The sequence below is a fragment of the Rhizoctonia solani genome, chromosome 8, assembly GCF_016906535.1.
Source record: "Rhizoctonia solani chromosome 8, complete sequence".
Classification (NCBI taxonomy): Eukaryota; Fungi; Basidiomycota; class Agaricomycetes; order Cantharellales; family Ceratobasidiaceae; genus Rhizoctonia; species Rhizoctonia solani.
Window position 1 is genome coordinate 386,906 of NC_057377.1, and position 20,349 is coordinate 407,254.

At 48.5% G+C, this 20,349-nt stretch overlaps 7 protein-coding genes across 7 annotated transcripts; 4 read left to right on the forward strand and 3 right to left on the reverse strand.

Moving 5' to 3' along the window:
- Positions 1-106: 106 nt before the first annotated feature.
- On the forward strand, positions 107-3,190 carry RhiXN_09584 (transcription factor btf3; the record flags this gene model as incomplete). The annotated part of the gene is made up of 14 exons (XM_043329400.1): positions 107-675; positions 734-804; positions 858-1,008; positions 1,062-1,162; positions 1,215-1,232; positions 1,289-1,364; positions 1,414-1,773; positions 1,826-1,950; positions 2,009-2,114; positions 2,165-2,193; positions 2,249-2,451; positions 2,516-2,552; positions 2,610-2,678; positions 2,733-3,190. 14 exons carry the CDS (start codon positions 107-109, stop codon positions 3,188-3,190), a joined length of 2,373 nt encoding a protein of 790 aa, XP_043182234.1.
- Positions 3,191-5,073: 1,883 nt separating this feature from the next.
- RhiXN_09585 (uncharacterized protein) lies at positions 5,074-6,210 on the forward strand (the record flags this gene model as incomplete). The annotated part of the gene is made up of 3 exons (XM_043329401.1): positions 5,074-5,201; positions 5,273-6,053; positions 6,115-6,210. The coding sequence occupies 3 exons, from the start codon at positions 5,074-5,076 to the stop codon at positions 6,208-6,210; spliced, it is 1,005 nt and encodes a 334-aa protein (XP_043182235.1).
- Positions 6,211-6,529: 319 nt separating this feature from the next.
- RhiXN_09586 (uncharacterized protein) lies at positions 6,530-7,223 on the reverse strand (the record flags this gene model as incomplete). Its single annotated transcript, XM_043329402.1, has 2 exons — positions 6,530-7,078; positions 7,140-7,223. The coding sequence occupies 2 exons, from the start codon at positions 7,221-7,223 to the stop codon at positions 6,530-6,532; spliced, it is 633 nt and encodes a 210-aa protein (XP_043182236.1).
- Positions 7,224-10,138: 2,915 nt separating this feature from the next.
- Positions 10,139-14,020, reverse strand: RhiXN_09587 (Zinc finger FYVE domain-containing protein 16; the record flags this gene model as incomplete). The annotated part of the gene is made up of 8 exons (XM_043329403.1): positions 10,139-10,888; positions 10,942-11,441; positions 11,499-12,251; positions 12,312-12,387; positions 12,440-12,564; positions 12,618-13,182; positions 13,236-13,966; positions 14,017-14,020. The coding sequence occupies 8 exons, from the start codon at positions 14,018-14,020 to the stop codon at positions 10,139-10,141; spliced, it is 3,504 nt and encodes a 1,167-aa protein (XP_043182237.1).
- A 436-nt stretch (positions 14,021-14,456) lies between these two features.
- On the reverse strand, positions 14,457-15,001 carry RhiXN_09588 (RhoGEF domain protein; the record flags this gene model as incomplete). The annotated part of the gene is made up of 3 exons (XM_043329404.1): positions 14,457-14,547; positions 14,601-14,676; positions 14,728-15,001. 3 exons carry the CDS (start codon positions 14,999-15,001, stop codon positions 14,457-14,459), a joined length of 441 nt encoding a protein of 146 aa, XP_043182238.1.
- A 649-nt stretch (positions 15,002-15,650) lies between these two features.
- RhiXN_09589 (Transposable element Tcb2 transposase) lies at positions 15,651-18,424 on the forward strand (the record flags this gene model as incomplete). Its single annotated transcript, XM_043329405.1, has 6 exons — positions 15,651-15,810; positions 15,858-15,968; positions 16,017-16,094; positions 16,146-16,331; positions 16,386-16,414; positions 17,627-18,424. 6 exons carry the CDS (start codon positions 15,651-15,653, stop codon positions 18,422-18,424), a joined length of 1,362 nt encoding a protein of 453 aa, XP_043182239.1.
- Positions 18,425-19,304: 880 nt separating this feature from the next.
- On the forward strand, positions 19,305-19,736 carry RhiXN_09590 (uncharacterized protein; the record flags this gene model as incomplete). The annotated part of the gene is made up of 1 exon (XM_043329406.1): positions 19,305-19,736. One exon carries the CDS (start codon positions 19,305-19,307, stop codon positions 19,734-19,736), a length of 432 nt encoding a protein of 143 aa, XP_043182240.1.
- Positions 19,737-20,349: the final 613 nt, after the last annotated feature.

The window sequence follows — 20,349 nt, forward strand, 5'->3', positions numbered from 1 at the left end:
GGTTTGAAAATGGTGATCACAGGAACATGACGTCATTTGCAATTACGAGAACGAAATCTCTCCCATAAGATGTTTACGTCCACTCAAAAAATCGGTATCACCCATAATGGCTTTACAACCCCCTCTGATCCACTCGACAGCAACCTCTGCCTCTTCTCTGGCAAAGCATGAAGAACTCGCCAATAAAGTCGCACAAGATGCACCACAGCCAGATAGCGCTCAGCCGGTAGCACATGAAAACCAAGGCAAGGACATTGACGAGGTGAATAGCCCCGAAGGGGCAGCCAAAGACACTAGTAGACAAAATGGCAGCGCAAAATATGACTGGCAACTTTTGTGCGGCCCGATGCTCAAATATTCCCGGCTTAGCAACGACAGTACTCGCTGGCATGGTAGCGCCCTTATTGTCCTTCGAGCACCGTCCGAGTCTGCTGCCAGACGTCCCGACCAGCCTAGTAGTTCTATGGACGGCCCAGACTCGCGAACAAAACCGGTGCATTTATTTACCGAGCGCGATCGAGTCTACTGGCGTATCGACCTCGAGACAGCACTAGGGGAAGAAGAACGGGAGGTCCGCTACTCCATCACCCTCGCCGGCCATCGACAGCAGGACAAGATCGAGCGATCCTTCTGGGTACCCAAGATTGGTCAGACATTTCGTATTATGTTCTTCAGGTGAGTCCCAAGCCTAACGCCACCGGCTTGGACTGACGTTCCACCTTGACTCTCATAGCTGCAATGGCTTCGTTCCTGGAGCGGAGAAGCAAGTCAGTGGCCTGGCGCTCTGGAATGATGTTCTACGACGTATGTTGCGCAATCATCCGGGCGACTCATTATGGTAACCAACATTTGTTCAGTTCACAAAAAGTCACCTTTGCATGTGATGATTGGTGGCGGTGATCAAATTTATTCTGATGGTGTAACTGAAGCTCACGCACCACTCGAGCCATGGGCACAAGAACTTTCGCCTCGGAAGCGAGCCAAGATACCGTTCCCCCTTGAACTAAGGTACGACTTTATGTGTGACTAATGATCAATCTGCTTAAGTTGAATTGATGCAGGGACAAGGTTGACGATTGGTACTTTCAACACCATTGCGATTGGTTTAATGCAAGTCCTTTCCGTGAAGCGAATGCGCAAATACCACAACTGAACATTTGGGGTAAGTCCGAGTTCGATTGAGCTTATGTTCGAAATCTGATCGCTGGCTACAGACGACCACGATATTATTGGTTCGTATGTTCAGTTATTCTTCCAAACTTAAATTGAACCCTCTGGTTTCATTCAGATGGTTTCGGTACGTACAGGGATGCTTGGCAACGAGCACCGGTATTTATGGGTATCGGGGAAATCGCATGGAAATAGTAGGTATCACTCTGGTTTTGACCGCATATCCCCTAACATTACTTGTAGTATGTCTCTATTCCAACAACATCTCCCTCCGAGCACCACAACAAATCAGTTGACCTACGACCCAGAATCTTTCAACCCCACACCTGCACATTCAACTAAACCTAGCCATGGCGTAAGCGAAAAGTCCCCAATTCCGACTTCGAGACCAGAACACCCAGATGCCCTGGACCAGAACGGAACAGCCCAAAATGGCGATTCGAGTCACGAGAAACCTCAAAGATCCGAGGGAACTGGGGAAGAGAGTGAACTTGATCCGTCATATGTTCGACACCCCCAACAGGGTCCATATATACAACATAGAGGGTTGAGTATATGCACATCCCTTGGAGAAGGCGTTTTATTCTACGGGCTGGACTGTCGGTAAGTCGATCGTGATAATTACAGAGGATTGTACTTTAACACGCTACGATAGAACGGATCGCACCCGACATCGAATTTGTTATGCCGATAGCTACCAAGCCATGTTCGACCGGCTTGATAAAGATATCATTCCTGGAAAGACCAAGCATGTTCTACTACTGCTAGGAGTTCCGATCGGTGAGTGTGTCTAATGGGGTGGCGTCGTATCAGAGTAACCGACATAACGACTGGTCAGCATACCCCCGGCTTGTCTGGGCTGAGACTCTCATGACGAGTAAATTTATGGCGCCATTAAGATTTTTAAACAGGGTGTTTGGCCTCATGTCTGGATTGTTCAATGAGTATGTCGAAAGCCTCTAATATTAGCACGGATACTGACTTTTGAGTTCAGCTTCGATGGAAAGGTTGAACTCCTTGATGGTAAGACTATCGAGCAAAATATTCTAGGACTTTACTGAGCTTGAGGATAACGCAGATCTGGAAGACCACTGGGCGGCCGCAGTTCACAAGGCGGAGCGCAACCACCTAGTACAGCGCCTTCAGACACTCAGCTACACTAAACAAGTCCGGATCACAATATTGAGTGGAGATGTCCACCTCGCAGCCATTGGGCGTTTCTTCACCAAGGCCAAGTTGGATGTTGCTCAAGAGAAAGATCACCGTTATATGGTCAACGTCGTAAGTTCGATGGCGATTCAACGTTAATGCTACAGGTCACTTAATGTCAAATTGGAATTTACAGATCAGCTCGGCCATCACCAATGCACCACCTCCGGATGGTACGTCTGGCTATCCGTAACCAAAGTTTCTAGCTCTAACATGAACATTCTATACAGCGGTGGCAGACGTTCTTAACGCAAGGAATAAACTCCACCGATTGGATCATCACACCAGCGAGAACCTCAGTAAGTAACGGCATCTTAGTCTATGCGCGCATACATCTAACTCGTACTCTACAGTGGATATATTTGAAGAAGGCGTCGGCGGTTCTAAGCGACGAGTCAACAAAACATGCTACCCTGCGCGAAATTACTGCGTCATTACACGGGCTGATCCAGCCGCCGGTCCCGACGCAACCACCGCGGAAGAGATTGGCGATAATCCAGCAGCCCAGGAGGCTAATGAAAAACAGGAGCCCAAGACATCTCCTCTCGGTAAAGTCTTCCGCAAGGACAAAGACCATGGAGAAGAACCCAAGTCAGCGGTTGACAAGGGTGAGATATCGGGTGGAACAGGGACGATTGCAAAGGAGGTCAAAGGCGCGCAAGTCGGGCACGATGCATCTGCGCTTGCGCCTGCTACTGGTACAAAGGCTGTGGATGCATTGAATATTAGCCTGAGATTAGAGGTGGATTCGAAAAGCCCTGAAGGGAAAACCAAGGCTTATGGATTCTCCATTCCTAAATTGGATCGTTAATCGGGGCTGCATCTTGTAGAATGTTAATAATGTTTATCTAGTGTTTTTTTTTGCTTTGGTTTGTACATCGATTTAATATAGGGTTAAATGTCATGCTTTGAGAGTAGTGTATATACAAAGCATGATTATTGATTGCGACATGGACACATCAACTTCAATCATGAGTTATGTTGTGTTACACAATAAGGAGGGCTAATAATTAGTTGGTAATGGAATAACAACTTACGAACACAGAAAGTAGCATAATACAACGAAGTTTCCTTCCCCAAATCGCCAACGTGGTTGAGATATCTACTGTGACAGGTTTCGATTTTTATCCATTGGTCCCTCTGTTCGTCTCTATAATTGGTATGAGTTTGGTATATTATTGTTACTATCTTTATCTTTATCTATCAAAGCAAGGGCCGTGAGAAAGCTGACTCAGCTCAGAGACATTTCTGACAGCCAATTAGGGTCTATCCAGCTTAAGCGCCGATTGAGGCGAGTGTGCTTGCCTAGACCTCGTTCCTCGGCCACAGGCAAGCACACTACCCCGTCCGTGAACTGGGGAAACTTACTGCCAACCACATACACTAGGAGATACAACGGGTCGCAAAGCTCGTTAATTAACGTCGTATCACTACTGACATTATTCCGCTCGGTCGACTCTAATTCAAGCGATTGGATTTTCCTGTGCCATTCTTGGCATGTTTCCACTATCTCTACTGGGTCTAGTACCGAGCCTACTCACCCGAGCCTTTCTCACTTGTTCGCAGACCGACTCATATGCGTAGAAATGGCACTGGGGCATACTTGACACGTACACTTCCATACTAACCTCGTGAACCAGAAGTTGTTTTTGTCAGTGGTATCATACTCAGGGTACCGCCCAGAGATAAAGCAAACTAATATAGCTAACTGGTAAAGTGGCAGTCACTCATCGGAATGGAGCTCGAGGTGTTCGGTGTATTTGTACGAAACGAGATGACATTCATGTAACAATTAACCTTCACTCCCATTTTGCGCTACTCTGACTGAATCTCTGGCCGTTTTGCTGTGAGATTATGACTCTGAGTAGGAGACTATCTCGAAAACAGGAAGGAAGGTTTAACTGCGTTGCGATCCAGGCTGATTTATTTGGTCAAACCAATTCTGTCGAGACGTTATCGAGGCCTGAGGGAATACATCTTGCACCCACTGCATGGCTGAGCTGAGGGCGGAGATTCAAATCCAGATTACTTGAGTATCCTAGCGCCGGATAACTTACTTCATTAGAGATAAAATTGATACTGAAACTAATACTGAACAACCTATGCGGTACGACATAACTCCAAACATTTCTGGATATATAGGATCTGGTAAGGTTCTTCTGTTGGACTGGAGCATGTAATGGTCTCGCAACGGGGTACGTTTTCGAAAATATGAAGCCTCGAGGCTTTCTGAAACCGCACTATTTACATCCATCCGTGATGGGCACAGCATTAGTACAGCTTGGGGAGTCAGGAGGTGTCTTGGGTTACGGTGGTGATTCACAGCACACATGATCTAAGATTGGACCCTAAAAGATAGCCAGGGCAGTCCTTCGGATTTATTTTGACAGGCTGATGGTCACTAGGACGCGTGTATTTAGACTTCGCCCACGTTGGAGCGAAATAAAATCTCGTCTCGAAAGCGCATATATCCGCTGACAATGCCCATCCGGACTCCGGGAACCTCTCTGCGCGATGGACGCTTTGACACGTATTCATAAGAAAACTAACCAGGATACCCTTGGTGCAAATTTCCGTGTTAAACATACCTAAAAGTTCTTGGAGGTTGCGTATGAACTTCTTTCGCGTTTTCTTACCTCTGAAAAAATCCACGGCTAAAACTCACCAATACACTTCAACTCGTTGCATCATCGCATGCTCATTCCACCTCGTGGACTCGGGCGCTTGGACCATGCTCTCCCATCGATTTGTATCGTTCGCGCCCAACATCCCTCCTCCCGTCGCCTCTGGAGAACACCCACGCAATCTGATACCCCTCGTCCGTAAGTTGCTCCTGAGCTATGTACAAAATAATAAATGAAGCTGTACCCTTTTATTCACAAATCTCTTACAGGTCTCAGTACCCTCGTTTCAAGGGAAGAATGGCCACAGCTCCCCACCGGTTCTTGGATATATTCCCTCCCGGGTTCGACATGACGTCCGTCAGTCGGTCTTACTATAGCTTTGCACCAGTACAGCTGTATCACACGCTCACCCGCAGCTATGATCCCGAGAAACACATCGAATCGACGTTGGTGAAATCAGTTTGGTACGGCAAGCAAACCAGGGGAGTGCAACATGAATTCATCTTGGTTCAAGTTGAAGATACCACAGTTCCGATCACTAACTACATGGTTCTCGATCGCACTATCCGTGAAGAGTCTTCAGGGGGTACCATTCAGATGCCCTTTCGGCGGAGAAGGACAATAGGCTCAAGTCAAAGCTACTGCGGTCCGGCTGTGGATGCGTTCAAGGTTTCATACAACGGGATTGAAAATCAGCTCTTGGATGAATGCGATCTTCTTCCTCGTCAGTACCTCGAGAAGATCGAGTTTAGTCGCGGAAATCCTCTGTATCTCTACCAACTTGTAACACTCGTGCACGTTGTCTCGGAAAAAAGCACACAATACACTTTGTCGGGTCAGAACTGCTATTGGTTTGCTGGCTTAATTTGGGATTGCTTGCGCTCACTTCGACCGGATGCACAGTATGATGGTCGTCTAGCAGAGAAGAGAGGGAAGTTTGCCATCGTCCGCAACCTTCGTATGCCAGAGAAAGAAGAGATTACCGAGACATGCGATGCATTCGAGAAAGAAATTCAGACAGTGGACAAAAATCTTTGGGAGAGTAGAAAGGTCCGTTCTTCGGCCCGAAATTAACCGGGTGAGTTACTTACTGGTCCTATGTGAGATGTAGAAGCGGCATGGGTTTCCCGACATGGCCATGAGATTTAGGATCCCTGATGGCGGTTCAAACCAGGACTCCGATGGAGCAGTCAGATCAACTCCTTAGGAGGGAGCTGGGCATGTCCTGTGGTGGGAGCTTTACGTTGGTAAACGTATCAGATCCAGCTCCAACGAGACGCCACACTTTGGTCTGCAAGTTCACTGAAAATGTGTAAAGAATTTGAGGGAAGGGCGGGATACAAGTTTATTCGTCAATGTCAAGCATGGAACTTTTGAGACTAAATGTCGCTCCTTTACTGTATACAAACTGTTACTCGATTAAATTAAAACATCCCAGTATGGGTGATATGATCCTCGTTATGTCTAGGTTCAGTCAAGCCACATATCAACCAAGCATTAATGATATTCCACATACGACGTCCACATTAGTCTTTCATAAACGGGGGTGGTGCAGGAGGGGATCCACTAGAAGCTATTTGCGCCCCACCAGCATTATAAACAGATGGAGGGAAAGCCGGATTTCGAATAGTCCCGCCAGGATAATGTATAGGGCCCTCAAGGCGAGGGCCTGTCGACGCGGTCGGCCCTTGCTGAGGCGGCACAAGGTTAGAAGGGAGCGTCGTGTATCTTTGTCGAGAAGTAGCAGACCGAGAAACGGACGAGAGGTTCGGAGGGTTTGGAGGAGAAGAGTGGGTTCTGACTGCTCCCGCTCTGGGAGGCATTAGTGATGGCTCCACTGAGACTGTGACTGTCGATGCCATTATTGCTCGCGCCGTGTGAGACGGTGGTGTTGGTTCAGATAAACGGGGTACACGCGTTGAAGCTGGTTTAGTCGGCTGGTTGGCCTCAGGTGCCTTGTTTGTAGCTTCAGATGCGTTAGGCGGTGGTATTTGGACTTCTGGTTGTGGTTCCAAAGGAGATGATCGCTGACCCTCCGCACCACGATTCTTACCACCACCACAGCATCCGCCCCCCTAGCAAGCCGTTATGAGGACAACTGTACACCTACTGAGATTATTCGAGGTATCAACTCACCCCCCTCAATCTTTCTGCGTCTGATGAGTATTTTTCAAGGGAGCCCGCAGGCAGGGGTGCAACGATCATTCCACATCGAGGCATAGGTTGTGACGATATGACTCCGGGAAACTGCGAGCTTGAGCATTGTTCATCATATACTTGGTAAAAGGAAAGGCATGCAGAAAACATCGGGGGCGACATCAATTAGTTTCGTATGCGCGATCGGTGAGTGTGTTAGAGTCCGCGTCTCTAGATACTAAAAGCATGATCAAGCATATGTTTTGGGGCAACACGTGGATGCGGTTCAGTTAGAAAAAGCTAACAACGGATATAAACACGTGATCTTCTCTCCAGTATTGGCCTTTACAAATAACAACACGGGATACTACCCTACCCTCCCCCGCCCAACCCCGACGCCATCAGATGTCCACCCAACCCGCACTCTATCTCCTCGTCTCTCTGGCTCCTCTCTCCCTGTCCCTCTTTCTGCCTCTCGCCGTTACCTTGTGCTTTGCTTGGGGATGTGTTATGTAATGGTGTTCTATGTATTATCACGAGCGGTTTGCCTTGTTCGCATGTAGCTCCTATTATCCTTAATAGAAGTGTATTTAAATATATATATAAACACGTGACTACGTGATAAAAATGTATAGGCTCGGATCTCATTGCAATGTGACAAATGGCTGTGGCTTTGCGATGTGCTCATATTGGGCCAGCCATACCATGTATACTATAGTGCAGGACTAACTCGCCCCACGACATAACCCGGGGTACTGCTCGTTTCAGCATTCGCAAATTATTTGATATCTATTCTCACAGAACACAAGTACAATTCAATTATTCGGTCTCAATCCAGAAGAGAAAATCGCATGAGAGAATGGATTGTCAATTTTAACGCAGGTTCTATGGATATATAGCACCTGAATGTCTTGACAACATGCTCCTTGGGCTACCTTTGTCTATCCTATCCGAGATGTCACTATCACCTAACAACAAGGCTCAAATTATCTTGTGGACATGTGAGCCGTAGCGTGTGGAGGCATCACATACGATACTTGGCCGAGGGCGGGGTCGTGGTCACGTTAATTCTCCAGACTCCATTCCGTACTACGGCCTCGGAACGACCTACCAAGCGTAAGAACTCAGACTGTACTCGCATTTTTCAGCACCTACCTACCATCCCCAGCTTCTGCTGCACATTCAATAACAATTACCATCTATCAATTTTTGTGTGTTCTCTGCCACCCTGGACCTTCGATCCGAACGGTCGCAGCCTTGGAACGCCCAGTCAACACCCTCGGCCGCCTGCGGGCAGCCACAGGGTTCCCTGCTTGTACCATGTACAGACTAAACCCACATAGCATACATAAGAGTGTGCCAGGCCGGAACATAGGCCAAGTACCACACATGGTCAACCATATATGCATCCTTTGTTTTTGGTATAAATGGGAGACCCTGGGTACCGTGTAATATGGGTGCCCCATTTACAGCCTAAAAGCGGTACAATTTTGACATACAGTGTTTGGCCGCGCCAAATCAATCATGAAAACAGGACGAGGTACGGTTGTAACTGGAGCTTTGCACTGGGAAATACAACACGCTTAAATTTGAGGTATTTTGTAAAAACCCGGGGTGATCGGGAAACCGGAACGTAACAGCATAGTGGTGTGGAAGCGAACAGTCAATGCCTGTAGATCTCTGGAGCCCATAATCCAACCGAGTGCTGCTTACTTGGACGCCCACGTGTTGATTGCAAGGCCCGAGGTCCCAGCCATGTTCGTATCTACGAATCTTAAGACCTCCCCAGCACATCCCTCAACCACTCTGGCAAAGACAATTCATGCCGCTACCAATATGTCTTGCCTATATGCATCCCCACGCAAAGTGGGATCATGGACGTTTGAGATCACAAATTCCTAATATTATCTCATCTCAACCGATCCCTCGACCGAGTATGATGGTGGATCCATTTTCCAGAGTACTTGTCGAGAAAGGCTGTACAGATGGCGCTCAAAGAATAAGAGGGGTAAGTTGTATGTATTGTTGAATATTTACGTTCAATTTTGATTGAGCTACGATTGATTATAACACCGGTTTTGTAGGGTAGTAGTGTATGTTGTTGCCCTACTAGTGAAGAGAGTGATAATAACTCTCCACTTGAACCGCAACCCCGGCCCCATCAGGGAATATTACACGAGCGTCCGCACCCCTCCCCCCCGGAGCAGTTTCATCCGACCCAAACGAACTCAGCACCTCAAGCACAGCAGCCAGTACCCGGTGAAATGGACAGACGATCTGAGTTACCGCAGGCTCGTTCAACTACCTCCTTCAATCGTCCGCCCAGGTTGCGAAACGAGTCATTAAGAAGAGCTTACTCAACACCTATACTTAATTCAGCCTCTACCACTGACAGGGGCCGAAATTATTCACAAACAGGCCTCCCCATGACGCAGGTTGAAACGATCGCACCACCACCTTTCATGCGGGACCTAAATTCGTAAAGATACAGTATTTGTTTGCATTGCAGTAATCCACTTGCTGGCAGAATTAGTGCCCAGCTATGGTTGCATATGGGTGCATATGTTGTAAGCCTAACGGTGGTGGCCGATATAAGTTCTTTATGAAAACGGTCTCATGATCCCTTTTCCAACGACTATAATCTTTTGTTAACAAGCAAACCAATATGGATCGCAGGGTGTGCCGTTGCATACCACTGAATCACGGTGCATTTAAGTAAGGCCAGGGCGATTGTTATACTACATACAGAATAACTGTGAAGCAATAATGGGCAAGAAAATTTATCATCTACTACACCCTTTTCTGTTCGATAAAGGTTTGGCGCTTGGCATCCCGTACATTAGCGCGCACTGCAAACGTCGAACTCATTCCTAATGGCAGTCGTAGACAATTCCAAATGCATTCAATAGTATTGAAATTGTATCTATTAATGATTTCAAGCTGTAGGGTATGCGTACCAAAGTGCCAAGAAATTATGCACAAGTCCAACTATAAATATGTCAATGAGGGCTTCTTCCCAAAAGTTCATTCAACTGTTGCGCCGCCGCGCCGCGCCCCAAAGTTGCGATCGAATCCTGGCGATTAGGAGAGGGTATAGAAGGCACAGTATTCTCCCTCTCTCGGGCGCCAGCCCTTAACGACACCCGTCTGCCCTTGCCCTTTCCAATCACCTTGGACCTTGCCGTCACCCCGGCGGTATGGACAAATGCTGAAGCCGCTGCAAACCGTCTGCCGACATCCAGTGACCGTGGTCGAGATGGAGATTGAGAGGCTGAAGTCATAGATGAGAGGTCACTGGCCATCGATACGTGAGGCTGAACGGTGCGTTGACTATCCAGGGACCTGATGGTGCGCTCGGTCGTCGAACTCGTGATTTGTGCAGGCTTGGCGCCAGATCTTGCTCCCGATTTAGAACTTGCGGAACTTAATTCCGTTGCTCCAGAAGGTGTGACTGACGAAGGGGTCAACATGGTAGGGCTTGAAGGTGATGCCTCGAGTGCGCCGTTCATCGGTCGTTCAATGGCTGGAGTAGTTATGGGCGAAGTTGAAACCAAATGTTCGAGTATGCGTGGGCGGGCGGGAGATTGACGTAGCGCCATGATCGTGCCCCCACGCTCAGCACTATTGTTAATCGAGTCCGTCGAGGAATGTATAACAGGAAACACCGCCTCGTAACATAATGTGCATGCTCGCTCTGGTTTGCGAGACTTGGAGGCATCGGGTTTTGACGGATCCATAACGAAAAAGTTCTAAAAAAATGTTAGTTGGTTTGGTTATTTGTTAGGTCTGAAATGACCAATACCTTCGAAGAGCAAGAGGCGCATACAACCCTGCCACAAATCCGACAATGATGCCGTCTCCTTCTCCAGCCAAACGCAGCCTGACAGCGCATGCACGCATCGGCCTCCCGGTCGGGAACCCATATGGGAGGAACGTAATGCTCGACCCGACCCCGGCGCTCCTTTTGCTTCTCGCTCCTGCTTTGCTTGGCAAATGCAGTTCGACCGGGCTGCGAATTCTCTGTATCGGCATCCTCGTTATCTTCGACCACTACTGGCTCACGTTGACGATGCCGACTTCTTCCTCCGAGTATACTCCTCCGAGGCGGGCCGGGTTCTCGAGCTCCTCGGATCGTCGCTTCTCCGGGAGGATACGGTAGTGCTTGGAGTACCCTTCGTAGGTGCGTCGTCGAACTTGAGCTTGTCAATGTAGAATCGGGGTGAGTTATATTGAAAGTCGCCAAGAGTGTGGCTTTTGAAGATCGAATGGCATTAATCCACTCTTCTCGTTCATCATATGTCGCTGAATCAAACCTGATAAGCACTCGAATGCATTAAACCTGGAGGGACCTGAACTCACAAGCATACAGCGCGAAACTTCCCTCTGGGCTCAAGAAATCGATCTGCATTGCATTCCTCGGAGAAACAACGACTTCGACATCCATGAGATTAGCCACCCCTCGGAAGCGCCAGCGCTCTTCGCTGGAGATACTGCCTTCCATCGTGGTCAGGGGTTTCGGAGGCGGGCGTTTCGGTGGAGATTCTCGTTTTGCAGGTGTCTCTCGGGTCACAAACGCACTGCTAGATCCCGAAGTAGACCTCATGGTCTCTGGTGTCATCCCAAGCCCCATATTCTGGCTCTTGAGGGTCGGCAGTTCCGCCTCGCTCTTACTCCTCGTTCGACCCATCGAAGGCCTTTTCAAGGCTTGACTCGGCTTCCCAAGACCTATAGGGCCAACTGCACTATGTCGCACCGCTCCTCCGGGCTTTCCACTACCCGCCGAATCACCGGATTTATTCCCGCTTGCCGCGCTCGCCCATCCAGCAGCACTGGAAGCACTAACCAAACCCCACTCTAGTTCCCTCTCCAGCCAAACCACGCAGTCCGAGAAAAGTAGGAGTTCCCGCTCGCTCTCAGTGCCTGCCACCCGCCTCATGACACCCCCTTGGCTAACCTCTTGGCCCGACATTCGTAGGCGACCACGCCGGATTAATGAGCGGCCCGGTGCAACAAATGAGAATCCTGGAGGAAGACTTGATGTGCTGCGCTGCAAGTCGAGTAGTGCTAGCACCGCAGTATGATCGGCAAGAGAAGTATTAAGCGCATTGGTGACTATATGGCGAAAGTTAGATGTGCGCAATGGTCAAAATTCGGAGATGAGCCGGAGCTTACTCTTGGTAAGAAGGGCGAGTACAGAAGAAAGTTCTTTGTAACCTTCGTCGGCCTCATCGCTAGACTTTTCCAAGTCCTAAGTACCAGTGTTAACTTGATCGGATTTATTTCTTAGCACAAGCGCCCACCTTGACGAGTAGCAAGTACCTTGGACATCGCTGTACAATGCTCAGCAGCCAGCTTCGAAGACCGAGCATTCCACAAGCAGGATCCTTCTCTCTCTCCTTCAACCAGATTCGGAATGATTCATTTGCTGTGCACGGTTATTAATGTATCAGATGGAGGTTCACAAAAAAGCTCACTTACCACTCAATTTGGCCAGCCTTTCCATGCTTGCTGGGAAGCCGGTCACAAAAGGCTTGTAAAGTCGAAGATAGGGTACATGTTGCGCAAGGACAGTGACAAGGCTCGGCAGAAGTGTGGGCTCCGTGTTCTCAGAGGCTGTCGAAGCTCCCCTCGCATGTATAGAAGACGAATCGTCAAGCGGGAAACCAATAGCAGATGCCGCGAGCTGGAGGGAAGCTTGAGATTCAGAAGTGAGATGAAGGCGGGAATTCCAAGAAGTAGATGGCTCGTGCGGAATAAAGGTCCCTGCCTCATTCGGAAGGCTTGGGCGTGATGAAGCGCTAGAAATAGGAACTGGTTGTTGTTGGCTGATAAGTGATGTTGATGAAGGATTAGAGCCTGGGATTGGGATCGGTACAGAGCGAGTCACTAGAAGTGGGGTCAAGATAGAACGGAGTTCTGAGAGAAAAGAGCGATTAAAATTCAATATGTCGATGAATCCGGGGAAAATTACGCCCAGGTCGGCTGGTGTTACGAGTGGATGGGGAGCCGTTGCAAGAGATTCGATGAGCGGTGCCAAGAAATGCTGCGCTCTCCCGGTTATAATTAATATCCAAGAAAAGCGAAAGCTCGGCTCACATTGTAAACAAGGTCCAGCCCGTCTACATACGATTGTTCCGTATCCAGCAGTTCCTTGGCTATCCGACGTCGTTTTTCCTCCCGTTCTCTAACCTTCTCCTCAGCCAAGGGCTTCGAAAGTAATGTTCTCCTGGACTTGGATCCCGGATGAATGAGTCTTCCCGGACTATGATTCGAGCCTTTTGCCAAGCTTTGAGCAGATATCGGTCTGGGACGTACTCGGCTTGGTGTCGAAGGAACATTACTCGCAGCTGGTGGTGCAATTATAACTACGCGGCGAGATGGAGAGGAGCTGAGGGGAGTCCTAGATGCTGGAATTGGAGGAGGAAGAGGGAGACCCAAATCCGGTAGACTGGAGTCGGTTGGCAAACTGGCACTAGCCTGACCGTTTGGTTGGGATGGACTCTCATTTTCATCGTGCTCCTTGACCGAGTCGACACTGAATATGCTTGCTACGCTGTCCCGCTTCTGTGCTGGTGCTGAGGGGAGGGATATTCGGCGAAAGGGCAGGTAAGGTGGACGAGAATCACGAATCCGAAGCTGAGAGGGTGGGCGTGATGTACTGGGTGTTTGTGAATTTCGACCAGCGGGAGAGGGTGACCTGGGAGCAAGAGGGGAGGTAGGAGACTCCGGTGGCAAATTGGCGATATAAGATGACTTGGGTGTGGATGGCGTACTCGAGTCTGATGAACGAGCCAAATTGAGCGTCGAAAAATGAGGACGCTCTATTCCTATATTTAAGTATTTTGACATCATCCTGTAAGTATGGAGAGGAACCTACCCATTTGGCGTAGCAGGCCTCGTGTTTTTGGAGCGGCGCGAACCCCCCAGCCAACCCGGTATCGTGGTAGAAAAGGAGATCGTCCGAATAGGGGTTAATAAGGTGATGTAATCCCGGCTATTTCCAATATAAAAGCGCCCTGGATCGTCAGGACGATCGGCAAGACGGAAATTACGGCGCGGGGTATTTGGATAGCGCACGACTGTTCCCGATTATATATATCTTCAAGAAACCGTTGTACGTGAGAGTGAACGAATGGTCGGTCGTATAGCTTGGCTCAAACCCAGAGCGCGTCATTGAGTTCACAGGGATTATGTCGTATCTGAACCAAATCGAGTTGTCTCTCGTACTGCGCTTTGCCCATGACCTCTATCAATTTGACATTTATGAACAACTTGGCTGATTCTCTGCAGTAGGTCTCAAACATTTGATGAGTGAGGCTATTCTGCGGCAATTGTCCACCCATCAGCCCGTAGTGCCTCGATTGCTTTCTCCAACTTATTTAATCCAACAAGTAGCCAGTCGGTGTCCCTAAGCACGTCAATAAAGTATGATACAATGTGATACTAGTAACTAGAGCCTACCAAGTCGAAATAGCGAAAATTGGAACCTCCACGTCCCGAAGCGGCGCTGTCAGAGCGGCCATAATACCAGTTAATCCTACATACCTTGATTCAGTCCAGTTGAGATGTATCAAAGGTACATGCTTACCATGCTCCATAGGGCCTCTCACTTTGATACACCGCCACAAGTCGCCCTCTTCACTTATCCCGAGCTCGTCCTTCTGGTCAAAGACATGATCGGTCACGACGGAGACCTCGTCTGTGTTTCTCGTGATCGATACGAACTCATCTCCAATAGGTGGCTTCTGGAGTATCGAGATGAGAGCAAGTGGGAACGAGGTCGAGGGTGAGAGTTTGAAGACACGAAAGGGCTTTGGTAGGACTAAGAGATGCAAGGCGGAAGACGCAGATGGAGGTGGCATATTAGCTTATTCAGGCGCAGTCTATGAGCTAGGTTAACACTATCACCAAGAGGAATATCCAAGGATTCCCTTGAGCGAGTATGTGTTAAACCGACAAGTCTGATCGACACCCTGGATCGCCATTTGATCGATCATCGGCACCGAATGGCTGTGTACTTGGTCCTCGAAAGCACCACGCACAGGACTTCACCCCCTTTTCGACAAAGGGTGTGCGGCAGGAACGGGACTTGGACGGCACGTGTCCAGCCTTTGTCGAGGCTTGAACTGGACTTTTTTGTCGCGTTTGGTACAGTAATAGACCAGGCTGTCCAGCATTTGTCGATTGTCGGGATACAAATGCTGGTCCATTGCTGGACAATATCTCTGCGATGCCTGGGCCCAATGTATATATACACTTTGGGCCTTTCGTTTCTTTGGGATAAATTGAATATATTTATTTGATTACATACATAATTGTTTCATTGTTACATTTCAATCCATTACCCTTCAACACCTAAATAGGATGCGCCCACCCTCTCCCAGAAGGGGGGACGTGTGCGCGTTGTTTGGTATGCTGGTCAGTGCGTCAGAAGCTGCAAATTTCAGGGTACTCACCCAAACACCTACTACCATCAACCTCGGGATTCCTCAGTACACTTGTTACGTCGCAATGTCTGAAAGGGCATCTATATCCAAAGACCCCGTGCTACCACCTAGCGCCCCCCAAAGGTTGGCCTCTAGATCACCGTTGACTTTGCGAGTGCATTTGCGCAACCCTGGGCGTGCAAGCATTGACCAAGAATCAAGTTCAGCATTGGGGTTAGGGAGACGTGAGTACAAATGTATGCGCATGAATCAAGGCTTACCCGGTCCCAAGATGTCCCCCCATCCTTTGCTTACCCAACGCCGGGTACTGGGCGCAAGAATGGTACGCAAAGGAGCTCGTTTGTGTTCAAGAAGAACGTTCGAGCCCTAGACTTGGAGCCTGGTGAGTTGCACACAAGTACCGACTACTTTGCTTACCTAAAGATTGTAGCTTCCGCGCCAAGGCACGACCTACAAGGTATATGCAATGCTGATGTCAAAGACTCGGATTCTCCAACAGAGGGGAGTAGTAAGTATCTAATGTGATTATATTTTGTGTTTTGCTTACCATGTATGCTAGTTACAACAAGTAGACCGGTGTTTAGCAAGGTCGTGGGCACGAACTCCGCCAAACACACAGAGAGTTTGCAGAGAAATGACGGGAGCAAGGACAAAGGCGGAGGCAAGGGTGGTTTGGAGGCGGACTCAAGCTTGGACAACAAGGAAGGAGGCGACAAAGTGTTGGGTTCTCCTCAAAGGCAAAAAGGTATAAGACTTGTCAGTACTAACACAGGATTCAGCCGCTTACATAGTTTTATAGAATTATCAATAGACTTGAAAAGCGGTGGGGTACGTGGAGATTGTAATAAGTAAGTCTTAGAACAAGAGCCAAGACGGGGCAATCCAGGTCTAGAACAAGAATTGGCGGGAGTATAATGCTTGTTGGGTGGAAATGTGTCAAGATCAGTAAGGTGACATGCATTAATGCTAGTGCTAGAGATTCTTGCGGCTTGATTATATAAGTCGCTAAGATCAGGTGATTGGCGGGGAGGGGCTTCTGAGGGGCACAGGACAGACGGTCCCGCCCGCACATTGCATTGTTGGGCCAGCGGGTGGACACCGTTTGTCCTTTGATGTGCAGCTATAGTCCCTGGCTTCTGGTGATACCAAAATGGATAACATTTCAAGCAGTTGCAGAGCCTCTTCCGGCCAAGCAAGCAGTCAGAGATACGTTTCTTGGACTGTAAACTACTGTGAAGCTCAAATTAATTAAACTTAGATGAATTAAACTTGCCTTTCTAGCCTTTTCCTTCGCTTTTAGTAATATTTCCGTATTGTACTTTGCCATGTGTGCTAGGTGTTGACTTCGATACGTTGTGGCGCGGGTGAGGAGAAGAACAAAATTGTCTAAGTCGTCCCCGATGCTCATGGTCATTAAATTTCAAATAGACCCTGAAGATTGTATTCCTATTCTAAGTCTGGTCAATTACTGTACAACAACGCCACAGCAAAGCATGATCTGAGATCCAATCTACACTGGCAATCATTTGCTAAGCAACACGTGACCCAAAAAACGCGCAAGTGCTGCGTCGGGCGACACATGCTGTATCGTACTTAGGTCTAATAATAAAAAAGTTTCAAAATGTGGTCTAGAATGCGTATACAAAATTTCGTAAAATTGTGTAAACTGGGCGGCGTGGTATGGCTGCATTGAGGCGTGCTCATGTTGCATTTCAATTGAAGCTCACGTGCATGGCCTTGTCTCCCTCCTGCTCAGCCGCATGTTGTGTGCTATAAAACCAGTCAATTTGTGCCGTTTTTTCTGCACAGTATCCTGCCATGCCTCGCCATCTCTTGCCCACTACTTGAGCAAAAATTCTGGCTCTTCAAAGCCAAAAGCTCTCTATCTATAAGATTGCTAAGCTCATGGGTGTCCACCCTTGTACTGTCTCCCGTACTTGCAAACGACACGCTTCTGCTGGCAACAATCTTTACTCTCGGCATGCTGGTGGTTGTACCCGTACTCTTAGCTCAAGCGATGCTTGATTTATGGCCCTCCAGCTCTCTAGATCTCGCGTTTGCACTGCTGCCAATATTCAGCAGAAGTTTTTCCCCGAAATTTCGGTTGCTACTATTCGCCGGCGCCTCCGTGAAATTGGCCTTTCATCTTATACGCGTCAGAAGGTTCCTCTCCTGTGTTATCGTCATCGCCTGACCTGCAAGGCGTGGGCCAAACAGCATGAAACATGGTGCCTTGCTGAATGGCTCTGTGCTCTCTTCTCTGATGAGTCGAAATTCAACGTATTCCGCTCTGATGGCCGCCACTATTGCTGGAGGCGCCCAGGGGAAGGTCTAGACCCACGCTACACTGAAAAAATGGTCAAGCACAGTGGGGGAAATGTGATGGTCTGGGGGTGTATTACCCCCAAGGGCGTTGGTCGACTTATCCGTATTGATGGACAACTCACTGCTGCAAAGTACATTGAGATACTTAAGGAGGGGCTTCTTGGGACACTAAAGGACTATAAGATACCCATTAGGCATTTTTTGTTTCAACAGGACAACGACCCAAAGCACACAGCCAAGATTACCAAGGCATGGTTCAAGGAGAAATCAATCTCCGTGCTTCCCTGGCCTGCACAAAGCCCCGATATGAATATCATCAAGAACGTATGGAGCTATCTTGACCGTAAGGTTCATTCCCGCAACCCTCCTCCACGTAATACAACCGAGTTGTGGGAGGCACTGCATGAGGAGTGGGAGTGCATTGACCAAGGTTTTATTACCAAGTTATATGAGTCTATGCCTAATAGAATTGATGCTCTGCTTTCTGCCAAGGGTGGAAATACCCCCTATTAATTTTGTACCTAGTTTCATAGCAATGTTCATGTGTTTTGTTGGCTCTTTCACAAGGGGTACGGAAATTTCATATTTCGATCAATTGAAATGCAACATTGGCGTGTCTCAATGCGCTCGTAACATGCCCCTAAGTTTAGCTTTTCTTACGAAATTTTGTATATAAATTCTAGACCTCTATTCGAAACTTTTCTATTACTGACCCCAAGTACGATACAGCATGTGTTACCCGACGCAGCACTTGCGCGTTTTTTGGGTCACGTGTTGCTTAGCAAATGATTGCCAGTGTAAGTCTGGACACATGCTGTCCAAGTCCCGTGCCCGCCGCACACCCTTTGTCGAAAAGGGGGTGAAGTCCTGTGACGACTGGATAGAGTTCCGAAACACCGACGCGCGAGCAGAACTCATTAATCAGGCGGCTGATTCTAGTGACAATCACAAGGCGCGATGGAAAGGAGAGGAGGAAGCAGAATAAAGCGCCAACTTGAACAAGAAAGTTGACAAATAATAGGAAACCCTATGGGCAGGTTTCGAGAAAATAAACGTACGACGGCAAGCATTCCCCGAATTATAGCGGAAAGTTAAAGTTGTATTTCCTAAAACCCATGCCTTTCAAAAACGAGTTATTCACATTATTATTGAGACCGAGCCGAGAGGCCTTCAAACGTAATTACCAGACCATGAATCTTTATACCTAACGAACATTCATGTGTTAAACAGTGTGCTCATAGACAGGATTGAAATTATTCTACATCTCATAAAGTACACACTGTAGATAATCGCATGCGTAGGCCCGGCAAAGGTGCCAAACATAGGAAAAAATTATTCAGCTCCAGCAGCCGGAGAGGAATCCAAGTCAGGACCCGCACAAACGAGCCCCAAAATGAACTCAAGAGTCTACCGAAAGTGCAACGTCGCAAGCACCAGCACCCTGAACCTTGGCCGTCCTCGTTCACCCAGACCGACGACCTATCGTGCGCGCATTATCGCTTCGGACCAAGCGATAGGCCGGTTAGATTGCTCAACCGGATCGACTCGTCTTTCGAACGAGTGGTGGGATTCTCGTGGGGCCAGACCCCACGATGAGATGCATGCCAAATATTATGGAGTGCAAGGCCGGCCCTCGTCAAAGGGTCGACATCCCGGTCGTCAGTCAGAGTTGGCTCAAAAGCCTACCCAGATATTTGCACGTGGTATAATAGTTACACACAGCAGTGCACAGCAGCATACACAACCGCATGGGCGGGATGGACATCCAAGGCCCAAAGGCAAGTCAAGCGACGAAGCAGCAGTACAGCAGGGCCTACCCCCGTAGAGCTCTTCCAGGATCAACATACCACTATGCCCTCCCCTTGCGGTTCTTGGGGCGATACGAGCAGCAGTAAACACTTGGACCTCAGCCTACTCGCGAACGGCCGAGACGGTCGGCAAGTGCGTAGTGATTAAATGCGGCTTTCGAGTTGTCGGACAAAATTAGGACAATCAAATATACGAGGCCAACGTATTGACGTACCTGTTGTCGAGGTTTGTTGATCATCTCGAGATACTACATTATGTAAGCTAATATTAGGGGCGGTCAAGATCGCCAGCACCAGCCAGTACTGTATGCTCGAGTCATCGAGTTGAGAGACTCTCAACAAACCAGTGCTATGCTGCAAATAATATATTCTTGACTTCAAAATCCTACCAGAAATGTCTCCGCCTCATCTCGTCAAAAATCTGTGGCCAGCAAAAATAAACCCGCTCTCTCGGATTGTATCGTTTCAGATAGAGTCACGAGGTAGGGAACTAGTAGGACCACCTAGGCAAGATGATCAAACCGGGTAAGCGATGCAGGCGGTACCGCGGGTGGAGCGCGGTTGCGGTGCTCAGGTTGGCGAGAATGCTGCTAACCCTTTTGCCGCGACCCATTGAAATGAGCCAACGAG